The sequence below is a fragment of the Saccopteryx leptura genome, chromosome 2, assembly GCF_036850995.1.
Source record: "Saccopteryx leptura isolate mSacLep1 chromosome 2, mSacLep1_pri_phased_curated, whole genome shotgun sequence".
Classification (NCBI taxonomy): Eukaryota; Metazoa; Chordata; class Mammalia; order Chiroptera; family Emballonuridae; genus Saccopteryx; species Saccopteryx leptura.
Window position 1 is genome coordinate 7441842 of NC_089504.1, and position 17055 is coordinate 7458896.

At 53.7% G+C, this 17055-nt stretch overlaps 1 protein-coding gene across 1 annotated transcript; it reads left to right on the top strand.

Annotated features, from left to right (window-relative positions):
* The first annotated feature begins 1714 nt into the window (after positions 1 to 1714).
* Positions 1715 to 16992, top strand: DYNC2I2 (dynein 2 intermediate chain 2). The gene is given in 10 exon segments (XM_066366967.1): positions 1715 to 1748; positions 1751 to 1914; positions 9720 to 9968; positions 12631 to 12740; positions 13970 to 14127; positions 14647 to 14756; positions 15192 to 15362; positions 15550 to 15782; positions 16081 to 16238; positions 16688 to 16992. Coding segments are annotated over 10 exon segments (1611 nt in total). The 5' UTR covers positions 1715 to 1729; the 3' UTR covers positions 16927 to 16992.
* The last annotated feature ends 63 nt before the right edge of the window (positions 16993 to 17055 follow it).

Here is a 17055-nt window from a genome sequence, read left to right on the forward strand (position 1 = left end):
GGTCTTTTTTTTTTTTTTTTTCTGATAGATTGTTGGTCAAATAAGTTTGTAAATATGATGTATGTTTGCTCACTTATAGTTTGCATTGGGTGTGGAGGACAGGCTATAAGCAGGCAAGGTCGTTTTAGTCTTAAAACTAAGCCTTTCCCGTCTGACCTGTGGTGGCGCAGTGGATAAAGTGTCAACCTGGAAATGCTGAGGTCGCCAGTTCGAAACCCTGGGCTTGCCTGGTCAAGGCACATATGGGAGTTGATCCTTCCAGCTCCTCCCCCCTGTCTCTCTCTCCTCTCTCAAATGAATAAATAAAATAAAAAACCCCCAACTAAACCTTTCCCATCCTTTTAATACTAAGATCTTCTCAACACTAAGCTTTTCCCCACTCCCTTGACTGTTGCATGATAGGGGGTGATGCACTCTCATGTGGAATCCTATTATGCCTCAGATAAGTGACTTTGTATCAGACTTCCTTGTTTGTATATTGATTTAAAGGTTTTGATTTCTATACTATAGAGCAGAGAAAGGCCACGTGGAGGAGAGGAGAAGCAGCCAAGATGGCAGAATGCTGAGGGAGAAGCCAGTTTGTGCAGAGAGAAGCAGATGGGGAACAGAGGTGAATAAAGCTGGTGAGGTAGAAACCTTTGTTTTTGGGAAACTCAGATAAGTCAGTGGCCTTGGGAGCCCTGAATGGAAAGGGAAGTGTTTTCCCACTGTGTGTATTTCTTGCCCACTGGGTACAAGCTAGGATTAAAGCTAATGGCCCACCAGTTCTTGGCTCTGTTGTTTCATTACTGTCTGTCCGAATCAAATGCAAACCTGCACGGGCAAGGCGGCTGTGATGGTGACCGTGGCTACTGTCTTTACACAGATAAAGAGAGACAGAGAGAGGGACAGAGAGAGGGACAGATGAGAAACATCAATTCTTCGTTGCAGCTCCTTTGTTGTTCATTCATTGTTTTTCACATCTGTCTTGACCAGGAGGCTACAGCAGACCAAGTGACCCCCCCCCCCCCCAAGCCATTGACCTTGGGCTCAAGCTGGTGACCTCGGGGTTTTGAACCTGGGTCCTCAGCGTCCCAGTCCGACGCTCCATCCACTGTGCCACCGACTGGTCAGGCAATATAACTGGGTCTTTTATTTTGATTCAACAAGGCTGATTCTGTAGACAACTTCATTTGGACCTTCCAACTATGCAATCACACTCTGTATCCGCATATGGATATTTCAAATTACCATTCTTACGGGGCAGAAACTGAAGATCAGAGGTAGAGCGCTTGACTTCAGGATGTCTGCCCACTGGAGCGGCGCGGTTCTCGGCTCTGCTGGGAGGACCCGGCGACCCTGAGGGTCCTGGGCCCGCAGGTCTTAGAAGACACCAACCTGCCCAGGCCGCGGTCTCCGGCGCTCGCCTCTGCGCCTAGCGGCTCACCGCCATCTTTGAGCCTGGCCCGGAGACTCACTTCCTCACTTCCCTTCCCTCTGGCGTAGCCGCGCATGCCCCAAGCCTTCCCCTTCTAGGGATGAGTGTATTCAAAACTAGTTATGACTGTAGCACCTGGTTAAAAAGAATACTTTATCTCCTTTATCCGGGGCAGGGAGACGGCATTCTGACCAATTCAAAAATGGCGCCGATAGCCTCACTTTCCCAGTTTTCAGCAACGGAGGCGCGGGAAGAAGGTCGCGCTGGACTGCGTCCGCACAGCGGGGGCGGGGCGGGGGCGGGGCCGTCTCTATGGCAACCCGCGTGCAGCCTAGGCGCTTTGCCTGGCCGGAAGCGAGGGTGCTGTGGCGCTGGCGACAACCGGGCTTGCGAGCGCCGAGGGGCGCGGGCGGCCGGGCCCGCTGCAGGACGAGAGCCTGGGCGTGGCGTCCGTGCCTTCGCAGTGGAGGGGCGTCCAGGGCATCCGCGGGGAGACGGTGAGGGCGCGGCCCGGGGTCAGGGCGACGCGAGCGGCAGGGCGAGGGGCCACGCAAGGCCGCAGGACTAGGTTCTGGCGTCCCAACTTTTTATTTTATGTTTTAATATACAGGAACTAGCCTTTGGGATACTCGTCCCAGTTTCCTCATTCTTTGAACAGCAATATAATATATATGTAATTATATATTTAATTATACAGTATATTAAATATATAACTAATAATATGTTTATATATATATATATATATATATATATATTTTTTTTTTTTGTATTTTTTGAAGTTGGAAACGGGGAGGCAGTCAGACAGTCTCTCGCATGCGCCCGACCGGGATCCACCCGGCATGCCCACCAGGGGGCGATGCTCTGCTGGAATCAGAGCCATTCTAGCGCCTGAGGCAGAGGCCACAGAGCCATCCTCTGCGCCTGGGCAAACTTTGCTCCAGTGGAGCCTTGACTGCGGGAGGGGAAGAGAGAGACAGAGAGGAAGGAGAGGGGGAGGGGTGGAGAAGCAGTTGGGCGCTTCTCCTGTGTGCCCTGGCTGGGAGTCGAACCCGAGACTCCTGCATGCCAGGCCGACGCTCTACCACTGAGACAAACCGGCCAGGGCTAGACTGCATCTTAAGATCTATAGCAGCCAGTTCTGTGGTTTAATCAAAATCACACAAAGGGAAGTGCTTTGGCAGGGGCAGGGCAGCTGGGCGCCAGGTCTCCCCTGGGGATCTGAGTGCAGACGTGGGACGGAGGTGTCCACCCAGAGTGCTTCTGGCTCTGGGGATTCCCCAGTGGCTTTCTGCTGGTTTGCAGGGGACAGAAAGGGAACACCAGCTGTAATAAGTACATTATGCAGTTGTTAGAAGGTGAACAGTGTCCTGGACAAGGAGAAGGGTGGGGGATTAGAGGGATGGGTTGGGGGGTGCGGGCGTGAGTTGCAGTGTGGGCCAGATTGGGAGCGAGGGAGTCAGCCCAGTGGATACCTGAGGTGGAAGGGTCCAGGCAGAGCAATTGGCGAGTGGGAAGGCCATGGGGTCAGAACACATCTGGTGTGTTTGAGGAGGCAGGTGGGGCTGGAGAGGAGTGAGGGAAGGGGACAGTGGTCTCAGGTGAGACCGGAGAGGGGAAGCAGAGGCAGGTTGCTACATATTTCCCGGAAAAGAAAATTGAGGCTTCGTTTGCCACACAGGAGTCCAGTCTGCAGAGCTCAGGCCCTCACCCACACCAGTGAGGTTTCCTTGGATTGACTCCTGAGGGCAGGTCCTCTGCCGCAGGCCACCTTCTCCATGTCTCCAGCCAGGGTTTGATCTGGCTTAGATCATGCTGCCTCACCATGCTGCATAGGGAGCATTCTAGTTAACAAGTAAAGGCAGTGGGTGGTTCAGTTATATGTCCTCATGGCAGGTAGATGTAGAATTCACCTTAACTGGCCTTAAAAAAAAATAACTTGAAATACCTCTTGCTTGCTCAAGATTCAGATTTTATTTATTTATTTTATAATTTCTTTATTTTTTATTTTTTTATTTTTTTACAGAGACAGAGAGAGAGTCAGAGTGAGGGATAGACAGGGACAGACAGACAGGAACGAAGAGATGAGAAGCATGAATCATTAGTTTTTCGTTACGCATTGCGACACCTTAGTTGTTCATTGATTGCTTTCTCATATGTGCCTTGACCATAGGCCTTCAGCAGACTGAGTAACCCCTTGCTTGAGCCAGCGACCTTGGGTTCAAGCTGGTGAGCTTTGCTCAAACCAGATGAGCCCACGCTCAAGCTGGCGACCTTGGGGTCTGGAACCTGGGTCTTCCGCATCCCAGTCTGACGCTCTATTCACTGCGCCACCGCCTGGTCAGGCTATTTATTTTTTAATTAAAAATAATTAGATTTTATTTATTTATTTATTTATTTATTTATTTTTCCGAAGCTGGAAACGGGGAGGCAATCAGACTCCCGCATGCACCCGACCAGGATCCACCCGGCACGCCCACCAGGGGGCGATGCTCTGCCCATCTGGGGCGTTGCTCTGTTGCAACCAGAGCCATTCTAGCGCTTGAGGCAGAGACCACAGAGCTATCCTCAGCGCCTGGGCCAACTTTGCTCCAATGGAGCCTTGGTTGTGGGAGGGGAAGAGAGAGACAGAGAGGAAGGAGAGGGGGAGGGGTGGAGAAGCAGATGGGTGCCTCTCCTGTGTGCCCTGGCCGGGAATCCAACGCAGGACTCCTGCACGTCAGGCCGACACTCTACCACTGAGCCAACCGGCCAGGGCCTAGATTGATTTTAGAGAGAGAGGAAGGGAGAGAGAGAAACATCGATTTTTTCTGCTTTTTTATGCATTCTTTGGTTGATTCTTGTGTGTGCCCCTTACCAGGGATCAAACGCGCAACCTTGGCGTATTGGAACTATGCTGTAACCAACTGAGCTACCTGGCCAGAGTTGATATTTATTTTTAATATATTCAATAGTTTCTCCTTTCCCTTTTATATATATATATTTTTTTTTTTTTTTTTTTTTTAAGCTGGAAACGGGGAGAAACAGACAGACTCCCGCATGCGCCCCACCGGGATCCACCCGGCACGCCCACCAGGGGTGACGCTCTGCCCACCAAGGGGCGACGCTCTGCCCCTCCGGGGCGTCGCTCTGCCGCGACCAGAGCCACTCCAGTGCCTGGGGCAGAGGCCAAGGAGCCATCCCCAGCGCCCGGGCCACGGTTGCTCCAATGGATCCTAGGCTGCGGGAGGGGAAGAGAGACATAGAGGAAGGAGGGGGGGGTGGAGAAGCAAATGGGCGCCTCTCCCATGCGCCCTGGCTGGGAATCGAACCCGGGTCCCCCGCACGCCAGGCCGAGGCTCTACCGCTGAGCCAACCGGCCAGGGCCTCTCCTTTCCCTTTGAAGAACTATTACTAAGTAATTTTAATTTTTTTCAGAGAGAGAGAGACAGAGAGAGGGATAGATAGGGATATATAGGCAGGAAGGGAGAGAGATAAGAAGCATCAATTCTTCATTGCAGCTCCTAGTCTTAGTTGTTCATTGATTGCTTTCTCATATGTGCCTTGACCGGGGGCTATAGCAGAGCAGTGACCCCTTGCTCAGGCCAGTGACCTTGGGCTCAAGCTAGTGATCTTGGGCTTCAAGCCAGTGACCATGGGGTCATGCCTAGGATCCCAAACTCAAGCCAACGACCCTGCACTCAAGCTGGTGACCTCTGGGCTTCGAACCTGGGTCCTCTGCATCCCAGTCTGATGCTTTCTCCACTGCGCCACTGTCTGGTCAGGCACTAAATAATTTTTAAAAATAATTTAATTTTTTCACTGTGCCACCACAGGTCAATAGTCAAAGAGATATAGAGTGTATGTTTTTGTTTGTTTGTTTGTTTGTTTGTTTACAGAGACAGAGAGAGAGTCATAGACAGGGACAGATAGACAGGAAAGGGGAGATGAGAAGCATCAATCATTAGTTTTTCGTTGCGCATTGCGACACCTTAGTTGTTCATTGATTGCTTTTTCTTTTTCTTTTTTAATTTTTTTTAAATTTTTTTTACAGAGACAGAGAGAGTCAGAGAGAGGGATAGACAGACAGGAACGGAGAGAGATGAGAAGCATCAATCATTAGTTTTTCATTGCGCATTGCAACACCTTAGTTGTTCATTGATTGCTTTCTCATATGTGCCTTGACCGCAGACCTTCAGCAGACTGAGTAACCTCATGCTCCAGCCAGCGACCTTGGGTCCAAGCTGATGAGCTTTTGCTCAAACCAGATGAGCCCGGGCTCAAGCTGGCGACCTCGGGGTCTTGAACCTGGGTCCTCCGCATCCCAGTCTGACACTCTATCCACTGCGCCACCGCCTGGTCAGGCTAGAGTGTATGTTTTTAATGAGAAAGGGACTGTATTCTACTTATGACCTTGAAGTTTGTCGCACCACATTGATAGCCCTTGAATGGATTTCTCTGGCTGAACAGTGTCTGGAAGACTGGATCACGCATGGGCACCTTGACCCAAGCATCTTAAACCTTGGAGGCTGAGGTGGGGAAGAGCACACCCTCGAGGCCACGGTCGCCCAGGCCTGCAGGCAGGGGGCTAAGTCTTAGGATCCAGCCAGGCCATTTCGAAACTGTCATGATACAAGTGTCCTGGAAATTGGCCGGCCAGTCCTAGAGGTCAGCTGGAGACCCCTCATTTGAGAAATGAGGCCCTACAGGGTGGTGGTCTGGGAGTCAGGAAGCCCTCTGGTGTATCGGCTGGTTTAGGACTCGCGTAGAGGAACAGAACCCATCCCAAACCAGCTCGTGTCAGACAAGTTTCTTCAGGGTGAGGAGGTGGCTCCTAGGTCTCAGCGTGGAGGTGCGGCTGGTCCTAAGGAATCTAAAAAGCTTCAGGGGACCTCCCTGCATCTCAGCTCCGGTTGCCAGGCATCCCGAGGCCCGTGTGCCTGTCTGCTGAGTGCCGTGGGCGCCTGGCTTGGCGTCTGCGCCCCCGTTTCCTGGTCGCAGTGCTATGCACGTGCCGACCGTCTTGTCAAATATCTTTGCTCAGTTCGGAATTTCCCTGTGAGAACATGACTGGCCCCACCTGGGTTCGTGTCCACTTCTCATCCACTCAGTAGCCACAGTCCTGGTGTTGGGGCTCAGCCTGTGGCTTCGGTAGGAGGTTTAGGAAACGGGCCCTTGTGGGGTGGGCAGATTCTCCAGAGGAATCTTACCTCTGGGCCGCACTGTCCCTTATTGGTAGGACCCAGGAGTGCTGATACTCTGGGTGCCTACAGGCACTGTGGGGAGGGGCGTGAGCTGCGCCCACCCTCGGCTCTGCACCCTGGGTCCTGCCACCTTCCGACTCCACTGAAGGCTGCTGGAGCTTTAGACTGGTGATCTTGGTTTGGGAATTGTCCTTGACTAACCGTCATCCTGATCTCCTGCTGTGGTTAAAGTCCGGTCCCAGCCAGTTTGCTCCTGCAGCCCCTGACTCCGACGTGTGGGATTGGGACTCTGGCTGTGGGCCCAGCATCCCCAACACTCATTCTCAGCGCTGCAGGGATCCCACTCACCCTCAGACGCTCCTCTGACTTCTCAGAGACCTTGTTATGGGAGCCTGGCCTGGAAGGCGCCATCCTCTACCGGGTGGCCTTGGGCAGGCCCCTCCCTTCTCAGGGCCTTGGTCTCACCCCAGACAGATCAGGGTTGGGCCAGATACTGGGATATAGAACCTTGGGAGGAGCCGACTTGGGTGTCCCAGAGCAAAGAGAGAACAATGGTGGTTGCCTGCTAGTTCACAGAAGGAAATTGTGGGTGCAGTGTCATTGGTTTTAGGTGTTTTTATTCCATCATAATTTCTCCTTAGTGTTTTGGCGTTTGTTACTGGCTTGAATAAGAAGCAAGCAGCTAAGGAATATTAATAGAAATTCCTGAAAAGAGCTTGCCATCTCTGGAGAGACACACGCACGCACATACATACTTTGTGAATATTTTTGCTTGTGGTTGTGATTTTGCATTAATTTTTACATTAAGATGTGTGGCCTGGCCAGGTAGCTCAGGTGATAACGTCCCGCTATGCCAAGGTGTTGTTTCCTGGTCAGGGCACACACAAAGAATGAATCAAGGAATGCATAAATAAGTGGAACAAAGAATTGATGTTTCTCTCTCTCTCCAAATAAATTAAAGATGTGTAACATTCTTAGGAACATTATTCATCTGATCTGACTAGTGGCCAGAATTTTAGACTAGGAGAGAACGCCAAGACTAAGACAGTTTAGTGTCATGGGTCACACTGCCTCTGGGTTCAAGCTCCATTGTAATCACCTCCTTGCCATGTGACCTTGGGTGAGTTAACTTTTCTGTGCCTTAGTTTCAACGTTAATAATGCAAAAAAAAGTTTGACCAGGCAGTGGCACAGTGGATAGAGTGTCAGACTGGGATGCAGAGGACCCAGGTTCGAGACCCCCGAGGTCGCTGGCTTGAGCGTGGGCTCATCTGATTTGAGCAAAGTTCACCAGCTTGGACCCAAGGTCGCTGGCTCGAGCAAGGGGTTACTGAGTCTGCTAAAGGCCCACGGTCAAGGCACATATGAGAAAGCAATCAGTGAACAACTAAGGTGTCGCAATGAAAAACTGATCATTGATGCTTCTCATCTCTCTCCATTCCTGTCTGTCTGTCCCTATCTATCCCTCTCTCTGACTCTCTCTCTGTCTCTGTAAAAAAATAAAAATAAAAAAGGCAAAAAAAAAGGATTTAGACTTGACCTGTGGTGGCACAGTGGATAAAGTGTCGACCTGTAATGCTGAGGTCGCTGGTTTGAAACCCTGGGCATGCCTGGTCAAGGCACATATGGGAGTTGATGCTTCCTGCTCCTTCCCCCTTCTCTCTCCTCTCTAAAATGAATAAATAAAATTGAAAAAAATTTAAAAAACCAAACCAAAACACATTAATAGGGGTTTACTTCAAAGTATGGTTGTGAGGATGAGTAAGGTGATACAGGGGAAGCTTTGGGGACAGTGACCGAGTTAGCACTTAGTCACTGGCACTGTTATCATCATTATATCTTCTAGGACGTTTGAAATTCACCTGCAATCTCTTAACATTTTGTCCCAGCATGTAAACACTCTGCTTTTTGTGCCTGTCCCCAAGTTCCTCTCTGTCCACGCCCCCTTGGTGGGCTCCTCCAGGCCTGTGGCTTCTTATGCTGGAGGAGCTCACAGTTCAGTGGAGATGGACAAGCAGGGAGAGAGTCTAGTAGAATGTGAAGGGGAGTGCTGAGAGCTGCCCCTATGTGGTCCTAGCCCCCTGCCTCCCTGCTCACAAACCTGGCCTGGTGCCTGGCCCTGCCCCCCAATCCTGAACAGGGGCTTATGGGGGCCAGGGCTTGTCACTGGCCTGTGGGTGCAGGTGCCTGATAAGTGAGGAGAGCCTCCTAGGTGATAATAATCTCAGGAATATAGGGCCCCTCATTTGGTAAAGATTGGTCATGATCGTAAGAAAGGCAGGCTGGCAGTTTCTTCCCTGATCTGATGTCTGTCCCTGTGCCCAGCGAAACAAGGGACAAGGAACTTGAGACAGATGGCAGGGTGGAGAAAAGGGCAGCTGGGAAGTAACCTGTCTTAAACCAATTACCTCATCCTGGACACACGTTTTTCCTTTGACCATGGGGCTACTTGGAGGGTACGCCGCGGGAGAGGGCTGCCTGCCGAAGGAGGGAGAAGCTGGAGGGTGTTCTGCTGGTGGCCAGAGGTTCTGGTGTGTGCTGGCTAAGATGGCCACTGTTAGCTCCAAGGTTCCAGCAGGTCCTCAAATCAGGTCATTTCATTATGATGTTGATGGGAGGCTGTAGGAACTTAATATCGGTTAACCTATGATAAAGTTGGTTTTCTTATATGTCACATGTTTAAAGTTGTTAAGTGACTTCGAGTTGTCGGTACCTCCCAAAGGGCACTTGTGAGTCCTCATCAAATGGTGTCAACTGAAGTTGTGGGGCAGGCTCTTACTGGGTCATCTAGCCTCTCTGAGCCAATCACTGTGGCTGGGGGCGGAACCCAGTGTTGTGATTGGTTAATTGAAGTGCTGTGTTTCCCCGAAACCTTAATGAAGCATTGGAGGGTTGAGAAATCATCTTCACTCACATCAGGCAGATTCGGTTAGTCCTAAAGAACGATGGGCAGTTACACGAGGAAAGGGACAGACCTTGAGCAGACAGAATGAGGAGAGGTCCATTAGCTTGAGGGTAAACAGCCACAAGAAGATGAGTTGTTCAGCAAAGAGGGTGTGAGTGCCCTGGGCAGGTGTGCTGGGAGTGCGCTGGCGGTGACCGCGGGCTTCTGCTCTTCTCTAGAAAAGTTGCCAGACGGCCCGCATCGCCACTGCTGAAGCGTCCGCCCAGACCCGGAGGCATGCAGAGGCTGCGGTGCAGACCGAGGCCCCTGTGCCAGTGCGCGCGCTGCCCGTGTTCCCGCACGACAGCCCCCGGCTCGCAGCCTTTCTCCGGAGGGTGGAGGCCATGGTTACCCGAGAGCTGAGCAAGAATTGGCAGAGCCATGCGTTTGATGGCTTCGAGGTGAACTGGACCGAGCAGCAGCAGACGGTAGGGACCGAGCGGGCCTGGAGTGACCCCTCTTCTGCCTCAGATCAAGCCTCTACTTCGTTTTCAGGCCATCTTTTGCGCCACTCAAATACCGATCACAGTAACAGCCTTCTCTGAGCTCTCCCCGCCAGGTGCCGAGAACCCGTTGTAAGAGCATCAGCAGGCGTTCGCTGCTGTCCTGGGCGGAGGGGCATCGGGCTCTTTGTTTCCCAGTCAGGGAAGTGCAGACTCACAGTTGCAGGAACTTTTCCAGAATCGCACTAAGCTGGTAGCTGCAAGGGCCGAGTTTGAACCTGGGCAATTTGACTCTGCAACTTCCTCTCCCCACCACCCAGCTGTGTCCCCAGGCCCTGTGGGTGAGGGCCGTCTCTGCCGCCTCCTGTGCTCCTCAGGACAACTGTGTGAGTGCTGTTTTGATCGCCATGTTATAGAAAAGGCTCAGAGAGGCTAAGTGACTTATCCAAGGTCACACAGGTATATCTGGCCAAGCTGGAATTTGAGCCCTGGCCTGTCTGGTTCCACTACTGTGCTCTGGTGACTTCAGTGTCACCTATAAACTCAGATGTCCAGCTGGACAGACAGCCTAGGCTTTGAGATCAAGGAACCTCTGAATGAATGAGGGCTCTTGGCTTTTGCTCCACACGGGCTGGGCCTCAGTCTCCCCAGCGTGCTGCCTGTGGACTGGCTGCTTGTTCAGGGCTCTGCCCCCGTCTGTAGAGCCGTTTGCATTCTGGTTCTTTTTTTATAGTGTTTTCATCCTTTAGTAGCTGAGATAATTCTATATTCAAAGGTCTTCAGCCCTTTTCTTGCCCTCTTCTCCTGTGCCTCCCCTCCCTCTGTTTTCCAGTGATAACTGCCCTTCTCCGACCAAATCATTGGTAGGTACGGGAGTCGATTTATGTGAGAGGAATCCTGAAAATCGCTCTGAGAAACAGTTGCCAAGGCCACACTAAAGCATGGAGTCATTGCATCTTTTTATTTTATTTTATTTTTTGTATTTTTCCGAAGTTGGAAACAGGGAGGCAGTCAGACTCCTGCATGCACCGACTGGGATCCACCCGGCACGCCCACCAGGGGGGGATGATCTGCCCATCTGGGGCGTTGCTCTGCCGTATTCAGAGCCATTCTAGTGCCTGAGGCAGAGGCCACAGAGCCATCCTCAGCGCCTGGGCAAACCTTGCTCCAATGGAGCCTTGGCTGCGGGAGGGGAAGAGAGAGACAGAGAGGAAGGGAGGGGGAGGGGTGGAGAAGCAGATGGGCGCCTCTCCTGTGTGCCCTGGCTGGGAATCGAACCCAGGACTCCCGCACGCCAGGCCGACGCTCTACCACTGAGCCAACTGGCCAGGGCCCATTGCATCTTTTTAAATGGGACACAAGAGAGAATGTAATGAACATTCAAATCTGAGTGTGTTCTCCCCTCTCCCTCTTCCCCCTCTTCCTCTCTCCCTTTTTGGAATCGCTTATGCCCCCATCTACTGGGGCATTCAGAGGGTTGAGTTTTTGTTCTTTATTATTAGGCTTTTCCGCATTTCTATGGGTTAGTTTGGTCCACATGTGTATTACTTTATCCTCCTCTTATTTTTATTTAAACATTGGTATTGGGAGGGAGAGAGCGAGAGAGAAGTATCAACTCTTTGTTTCACTTAGTTGTGACTTACTGGTCGCTTCTGTTTTTTATTTTTTTATTTTTCTGAAGTTGGAAACGGGGAGGCAGTTAGAGCAACCAGAGCCATTCTAGCGCCTGAGGCAGAGGCCACAGAGCCATCCTCAGCGCCCGGGCCAACCTTGCTCCAATGGAGCCTTGGCTGTGGGAGGGGAAGAGAGAGACAGAGAGGAAGGAGGAAGGAGAGGGGGGAGGGGTGGAGAAGCAGATGGGCGCTTCTCCTGTGTGCCCTGGCCAGGAATCAAACCCGGGACTTCCGCACGCCAGGCTGACACTCTACTACTGAGCCAACCAGCCAGGGCCTTGTTTGTTTTTGAGAGGGAGAGAGAGAAAGACAAGAAGGGAGAGAGATGAGAAGCATCAACTTGTAGTTGTGTCAGTTTAGTTGTTCATTGATTGCTTCTCATACGTGCCTGGACCAGGGGGCTCCTGTTGAGCAAGTAACCCCTTGCTCAAGCCAGTGACCTTGGGCATCAAGCTAGTGACCTTTGGGCTCAAGCCAGTGACCATGGGATCATGTCTGTGATGTCATGCTCAAGCTGGCAAGCCCGCGCTCAAGCCTAATGAGCCCTGTGCTCCAGCCAGCAACCTCGGGGTTTTGGACCTGGGTCCTCAGCATCCTAGGCCGAAGCTCTGTCTACTGCACCACCTCCGGGTCAGGCGAGTACTCACATTATTGTGCAACCATCACCGCCATTCAGCTCCAGAAGCCACAGCTTTTGAAATTGTGTGTGGAACTCATGTGAGAAGCGAGTCCAGCTCTGACCAGGGCCTGTTGTCTGTCTCGGTTCACAGGGTCCTTCCTTCTGGGTTTCTGGAAGCATCCTCTTACAGTAGATGTTGGAATGAAGACTACGTTTTCCACCAGGGATGCATAGTGGACTGGATAGCTTTCAGGGCTTTGGGAGGCGCAGCCTGTGTGGTTTTTGTTCGGAGGTATTGAAGCTGCCTGCTGAGTGGCTTCCAGGCTTAGGACTGGGGATGGTCTGTCTCTTGCAGGTGACCTGCCTGCACAGCCTGAGCTACCCTCCAGCCCAGGGGCAGGGTCTGCACGTGACCAGTGTCTCCTGGAACAGCACAGGCTCTGTGGTTGCCTGTGCCTATGGCCGGTGAGTGGCAGCAGGCATGTGTGTGTGTGTGTGTGTGTGTGTGTGGTGTGTGGGAGGCCCTCAGACCCTCATCTGTGCCTCTGTCTCTCTGTCTGCAAAGGGTTGACCTGTGACAGGTTGGTTCAGACCTTGGTCATTCTGGGACTCTTTCTCAGGGCTTCCCGGGCAGCAGAGAGGGGCTTAGAGCTCAGAACTCACAGTGCCCTCTGGCCAGCACTGGGCAGTGAGCCCTTGTCCTGCCTTGCATGCTCCATAAGCTGTTTCCTGATATGAGGGTTCCCCTACTCCACCATTGTGTGGACCCATCCTTGGTTCCTAGGGACAGTTTTCTAGAGAAAGTCATGCCTTTGGGTGCCATGGAATGGCCTGTGCCACTCTGATACCAAGTGTACGGTGTGTGGGTATGTTGGGGACACAGGCCAGGCTTTTAAAAAAATTTTTATTTTTATTATTTTTTTTTTTTTACAGAGGCAGAGATAGACAGGGACAGACAGACAGGAACGGAGAGAGATGAGAAGCATCAATCATCAGTTTCTCATTGCGCGTTGCGACTTCTTAGTGGTTCATTGATTGCTTTCTCACATGTGCCTTGACCACGGGCCTTCAGCAGACCGAGTAACCCCCTGCTGGAGCCAGCGACCTTGGGTCTAAGCTGGTGAGCTCTTTGCTCAAGCCAGATGAGCCCGCGCTCAAGCTGGCGACCTCGGGGTCTCGAACCTGGGTCCTTCCACATCCCAGTCCGATGCTCTATCCACTGTGCTACCACCTGGTCAGGCTTTATTATTAAAAAAAAATTTTTTTTTCAGGGACAGAGAGAAAGTCAGAGAGAGAGGGATAGATAGGGACAGACAGACAGGAACGGAGAGAGATGAGAAGCATCAATCATCAGTTTTTCGTTGCAACACCTTAGTTGTTCACTGATTGCTCTCTCATATGTGCCTTGACCACGGGCCTTCAGCAGACCGAGTAACCCCTTGCTCGAGCCAGCGACCTTGGGTCCAAGCTGGTGAGCTTTTTGCTTAAGCCAGATGAGCCCATGCTCAAGCTGACGACCTCGGGGTTCGAACCTGGGTCCTCCGCATCCCAAACCGACGCTCCATCCACTGCGCCACCGCCTGGTCAGGCAGGCCAGGCTTTTTGTGTGTAGTACGGGGAGTGGTGGGGACGGGGTGGGTGGGGTGACACCCCTGGCCCAGGAGCAGAGCCAGCTTAGGCATGTCCACGTGCAGGTTGGATGATGGGGACTGGAGCACGCTGAAGTCCTTCGTGTGTGCTTGGAACCTGGCCCGGCGAGGCCTGAAGCCTCAGCAGCCGTCAGTGGTGGTGGAGGTGCCCAGCGCCGTCATGTGCCTGGCCTTCCACCCTACACAGCCATCCCACATTGCAGGTGAGCCGCTCAGCCTGCCTCGTGTCTGCTTCCCACCCTGCAGAAGGTGGCCAGAGGGGAGCTCTGCACTGGGCCCCCAGCCCCTGGGCGTGGGGAGGCACAGAGCCCAGGTCCTGTGCTGAGGTGAGGATGCTGAGTGGGACTGCGCAGGCGCTGAGCTCAGGGCAAGAGGAGGCAGGTCCTTGGCTGAGTCTTGAAGGGGTGTGGGCCTTACAGAGGGGCAGCCTGGTCAGGACAGAGCAGGAAGTCATTGGTGATGGGAACCAAGCATTCTGGCGAAGGAGTTTTCCAAAAGGACTCTCTGTGAGCCTGGGAGGTGCTTCCTGGGATGGGTCACGGGAGGGTCGAGTGTAGGCCTGCCTGGGGCGCTCTGCCTGGTGGACCGGGGCTTTCCCTTGTCCTTGGGGTGGTTTCGGGGAAGCGGCTCCACATCCTGGTCCAGTGGGTGGGAGGGGGGTGCTTGCAGGAAGCTCTGCTGCTGGGCATGGCCAGCTCCTGCCCGCCCACTTGGTCCTGCAGGTGGCCTGTACAGTGGCGAGGTGCTGGTGTGGGACCTGAGCCGTCCTGAGGACCCCCTGCTCTGGCGTACAGGCCTCACAGACGACACGCACACAGACCCCGTGTACCAGGTCAGAGTAGTGGGCTTGGGCTGGGTCAGGGAGGCACCTTCCCCTCCTCTCCCAGCTGGGCCTGCTGTCACGGGCCTGTTCTTGAGGCAGAGCAGGAAAGGGTGCCCACTTGGCACCGTAGAACAAGGTCACCAGGGAGTTGGCAGTTGGACAGCTGCCTTCAGCATTCCTGGAGCTCCGAGGGCATGAGTCACACCCCAGCCCCTAGCAGGAGCCACCCGTAGGGCCATTCCTGGCCGCCTCCCACTGCCCTGGCCCCTCGGAACTCTCCATGCGGCCCGGTGGGTGAGGCGGCCCCCAGGCTCAGGCCGTAGAGTTTGTTTTCCCTGGAACAGCAGGGGAATGCTGGGGGGAGGACTGACGGCTGGGTTTGCTGGGAGTTGGGAGGCAGGCCCAGGGGCCCTTTCTTGACTGTGCCCACACCCTTTGTCCCAGGTGGTCTGGCTCCCGGAGCCGCACCATAGCCACCGCTTCCGTGTGCTGAGCGTGGCCACGGACGGGAAGGTGCTGCTCTGGCAGGGCGCGGGGGCGGGGCCCGGCCCGCTGCAGCTGGCGGAGGGCTTCGCCCTGCTGGTGCAGCAGCTGCCGCGGAACACCAAGCTGAAGGTATGTGGGGGCCGAGGCTGGGGACCTCCCTGTGCGGGCAGGCTGGGTTGGGCGGGCCAGGCACCAGTGCCACCGGCTGAGCCAGGACTTGCTGTGTGACCTTAGGCCGCAGTGTCCACTCATGCCTGGGCTCTGTTGGGATACTGACCATCCCCTCAGCTCTGCCCAGGTGTCTGTTTCTCCACAGCCTCACCGCGGGGAGACCGAGGTGGGGACCACGGCGGTGGCTTTCTCCAGCTTTGACCCTGGCCTCTTCGTTTTGGGCACGGAGGGCGGCTTCCCCCTCAAGTGCTCCCTGGCAGCCGAAGAGGCTGCTGCCACACGGACTGCCAGCTCTGTGCCCCTGCGGGCTCCGGCACAGTTCACTTTCTCTCCCCACGGTGGGCCGGTCTACTCTGTGAGCTGTTCTCCCTTCCACAGGTGGGCAGGGCCTGGCTGGGGTCGTCCTCCATCTGCCACAGGGAGGTCAGAGAGTCCTGCCAGGCTTCGTTACAGAACTGCTGGAAGGACCTGCAGACTGGTCTGGGCCCAGGCCTTCTCTAGTTGGGCTCTGGTGTCTGGTCCCAGGGAATTGGTCCCTCTCTTCCAAAACCCGGGTTTGGGTGTCCAGGGAGGCCTTCGGGAGCCTGAGAGCGCAGAAGTATGACAGTCCCCAGCCATGCGTGGACAGCCAGCACTCATCTGATTGCCTGGCTTTTCTGCCCTCCCTCCCACCTAGGAATCTCTTCCTGAGCGCAGGGACTGATGGCCACGTCCACCTATACTCCATGCTGCAGGCCCAGCCGCTGACCTCCCTGCAGCTGTCCCACAAGTACCTGTTTGCTGTGCGCTGGTCCCCAGTGCGTCCCTTAGTGTTTGCAGCAGCTTCTGGTAAAGGTAGGAAATGGGACACCAGGCTTGGATTCATTTAAGTGACGTGGGCCCAAGCCTGTCCTGGAATTCTGGGTTGGGGCAGACTGCACGAGGGGCGGTGTCTTCCATCAGGTGGGAAGGAGAGCTGAGCTGGAGGACATTCTTACTGTGGCTTGAGTTTCTCTTCCCAGGGGCACAGGGAACTTGGAAGAGGCTCAGGGCCTCTTACCGCACCAATCTCTTTCTTTTTATTTATTCATTTTTAGAGAGGAGAGAGAGAGGGAGAGAGACAGAGAGGGAAAGAGAGGAGAGAGAGACAGAGAGAGAGAAGGGGGGAGGAGCTGGAAGCATCAACTCCCATATGTGCCTTGACCAGGCAAGCCCAGGGTTTCGAACCAGTGACCTCAGCATTTCTAGGTCGACGCTTTATCCACTGCGCCACCACAGGTCAGGCCCCAATCTCTTTCATGAAGGTGATGTGCAGCTGTTTGATTTCAAGAAAAGCTCCCAGAAACCCACCGTTTCAATCAAGCAAACAGAGGATGAAAGTCCTGTCTACTGCCTTGAATTTAATCGCCAGCAGACTCAGCTCCTGGCCGCAGGCGATGCCCAGGGCACAGTGAAGGTGTGGCAGCTGAGCACCGAGTTCACCGAACAGGGGCCCCGGGAAATGGACGACTTGGAGCAGCTGGCCGCAGAGGGGGACGCCTGAGGACACCAGAGCTGTGGTGGAGTGTCCCTAAATACAGAGACCGCTGGGTGAGGTTGCTTGTGCTGAGCTGTGTGTTTTGTTTTTTTTTTCTTGTGGGAGAGACAGAGTCAGAGATGGACAGATAAGGAC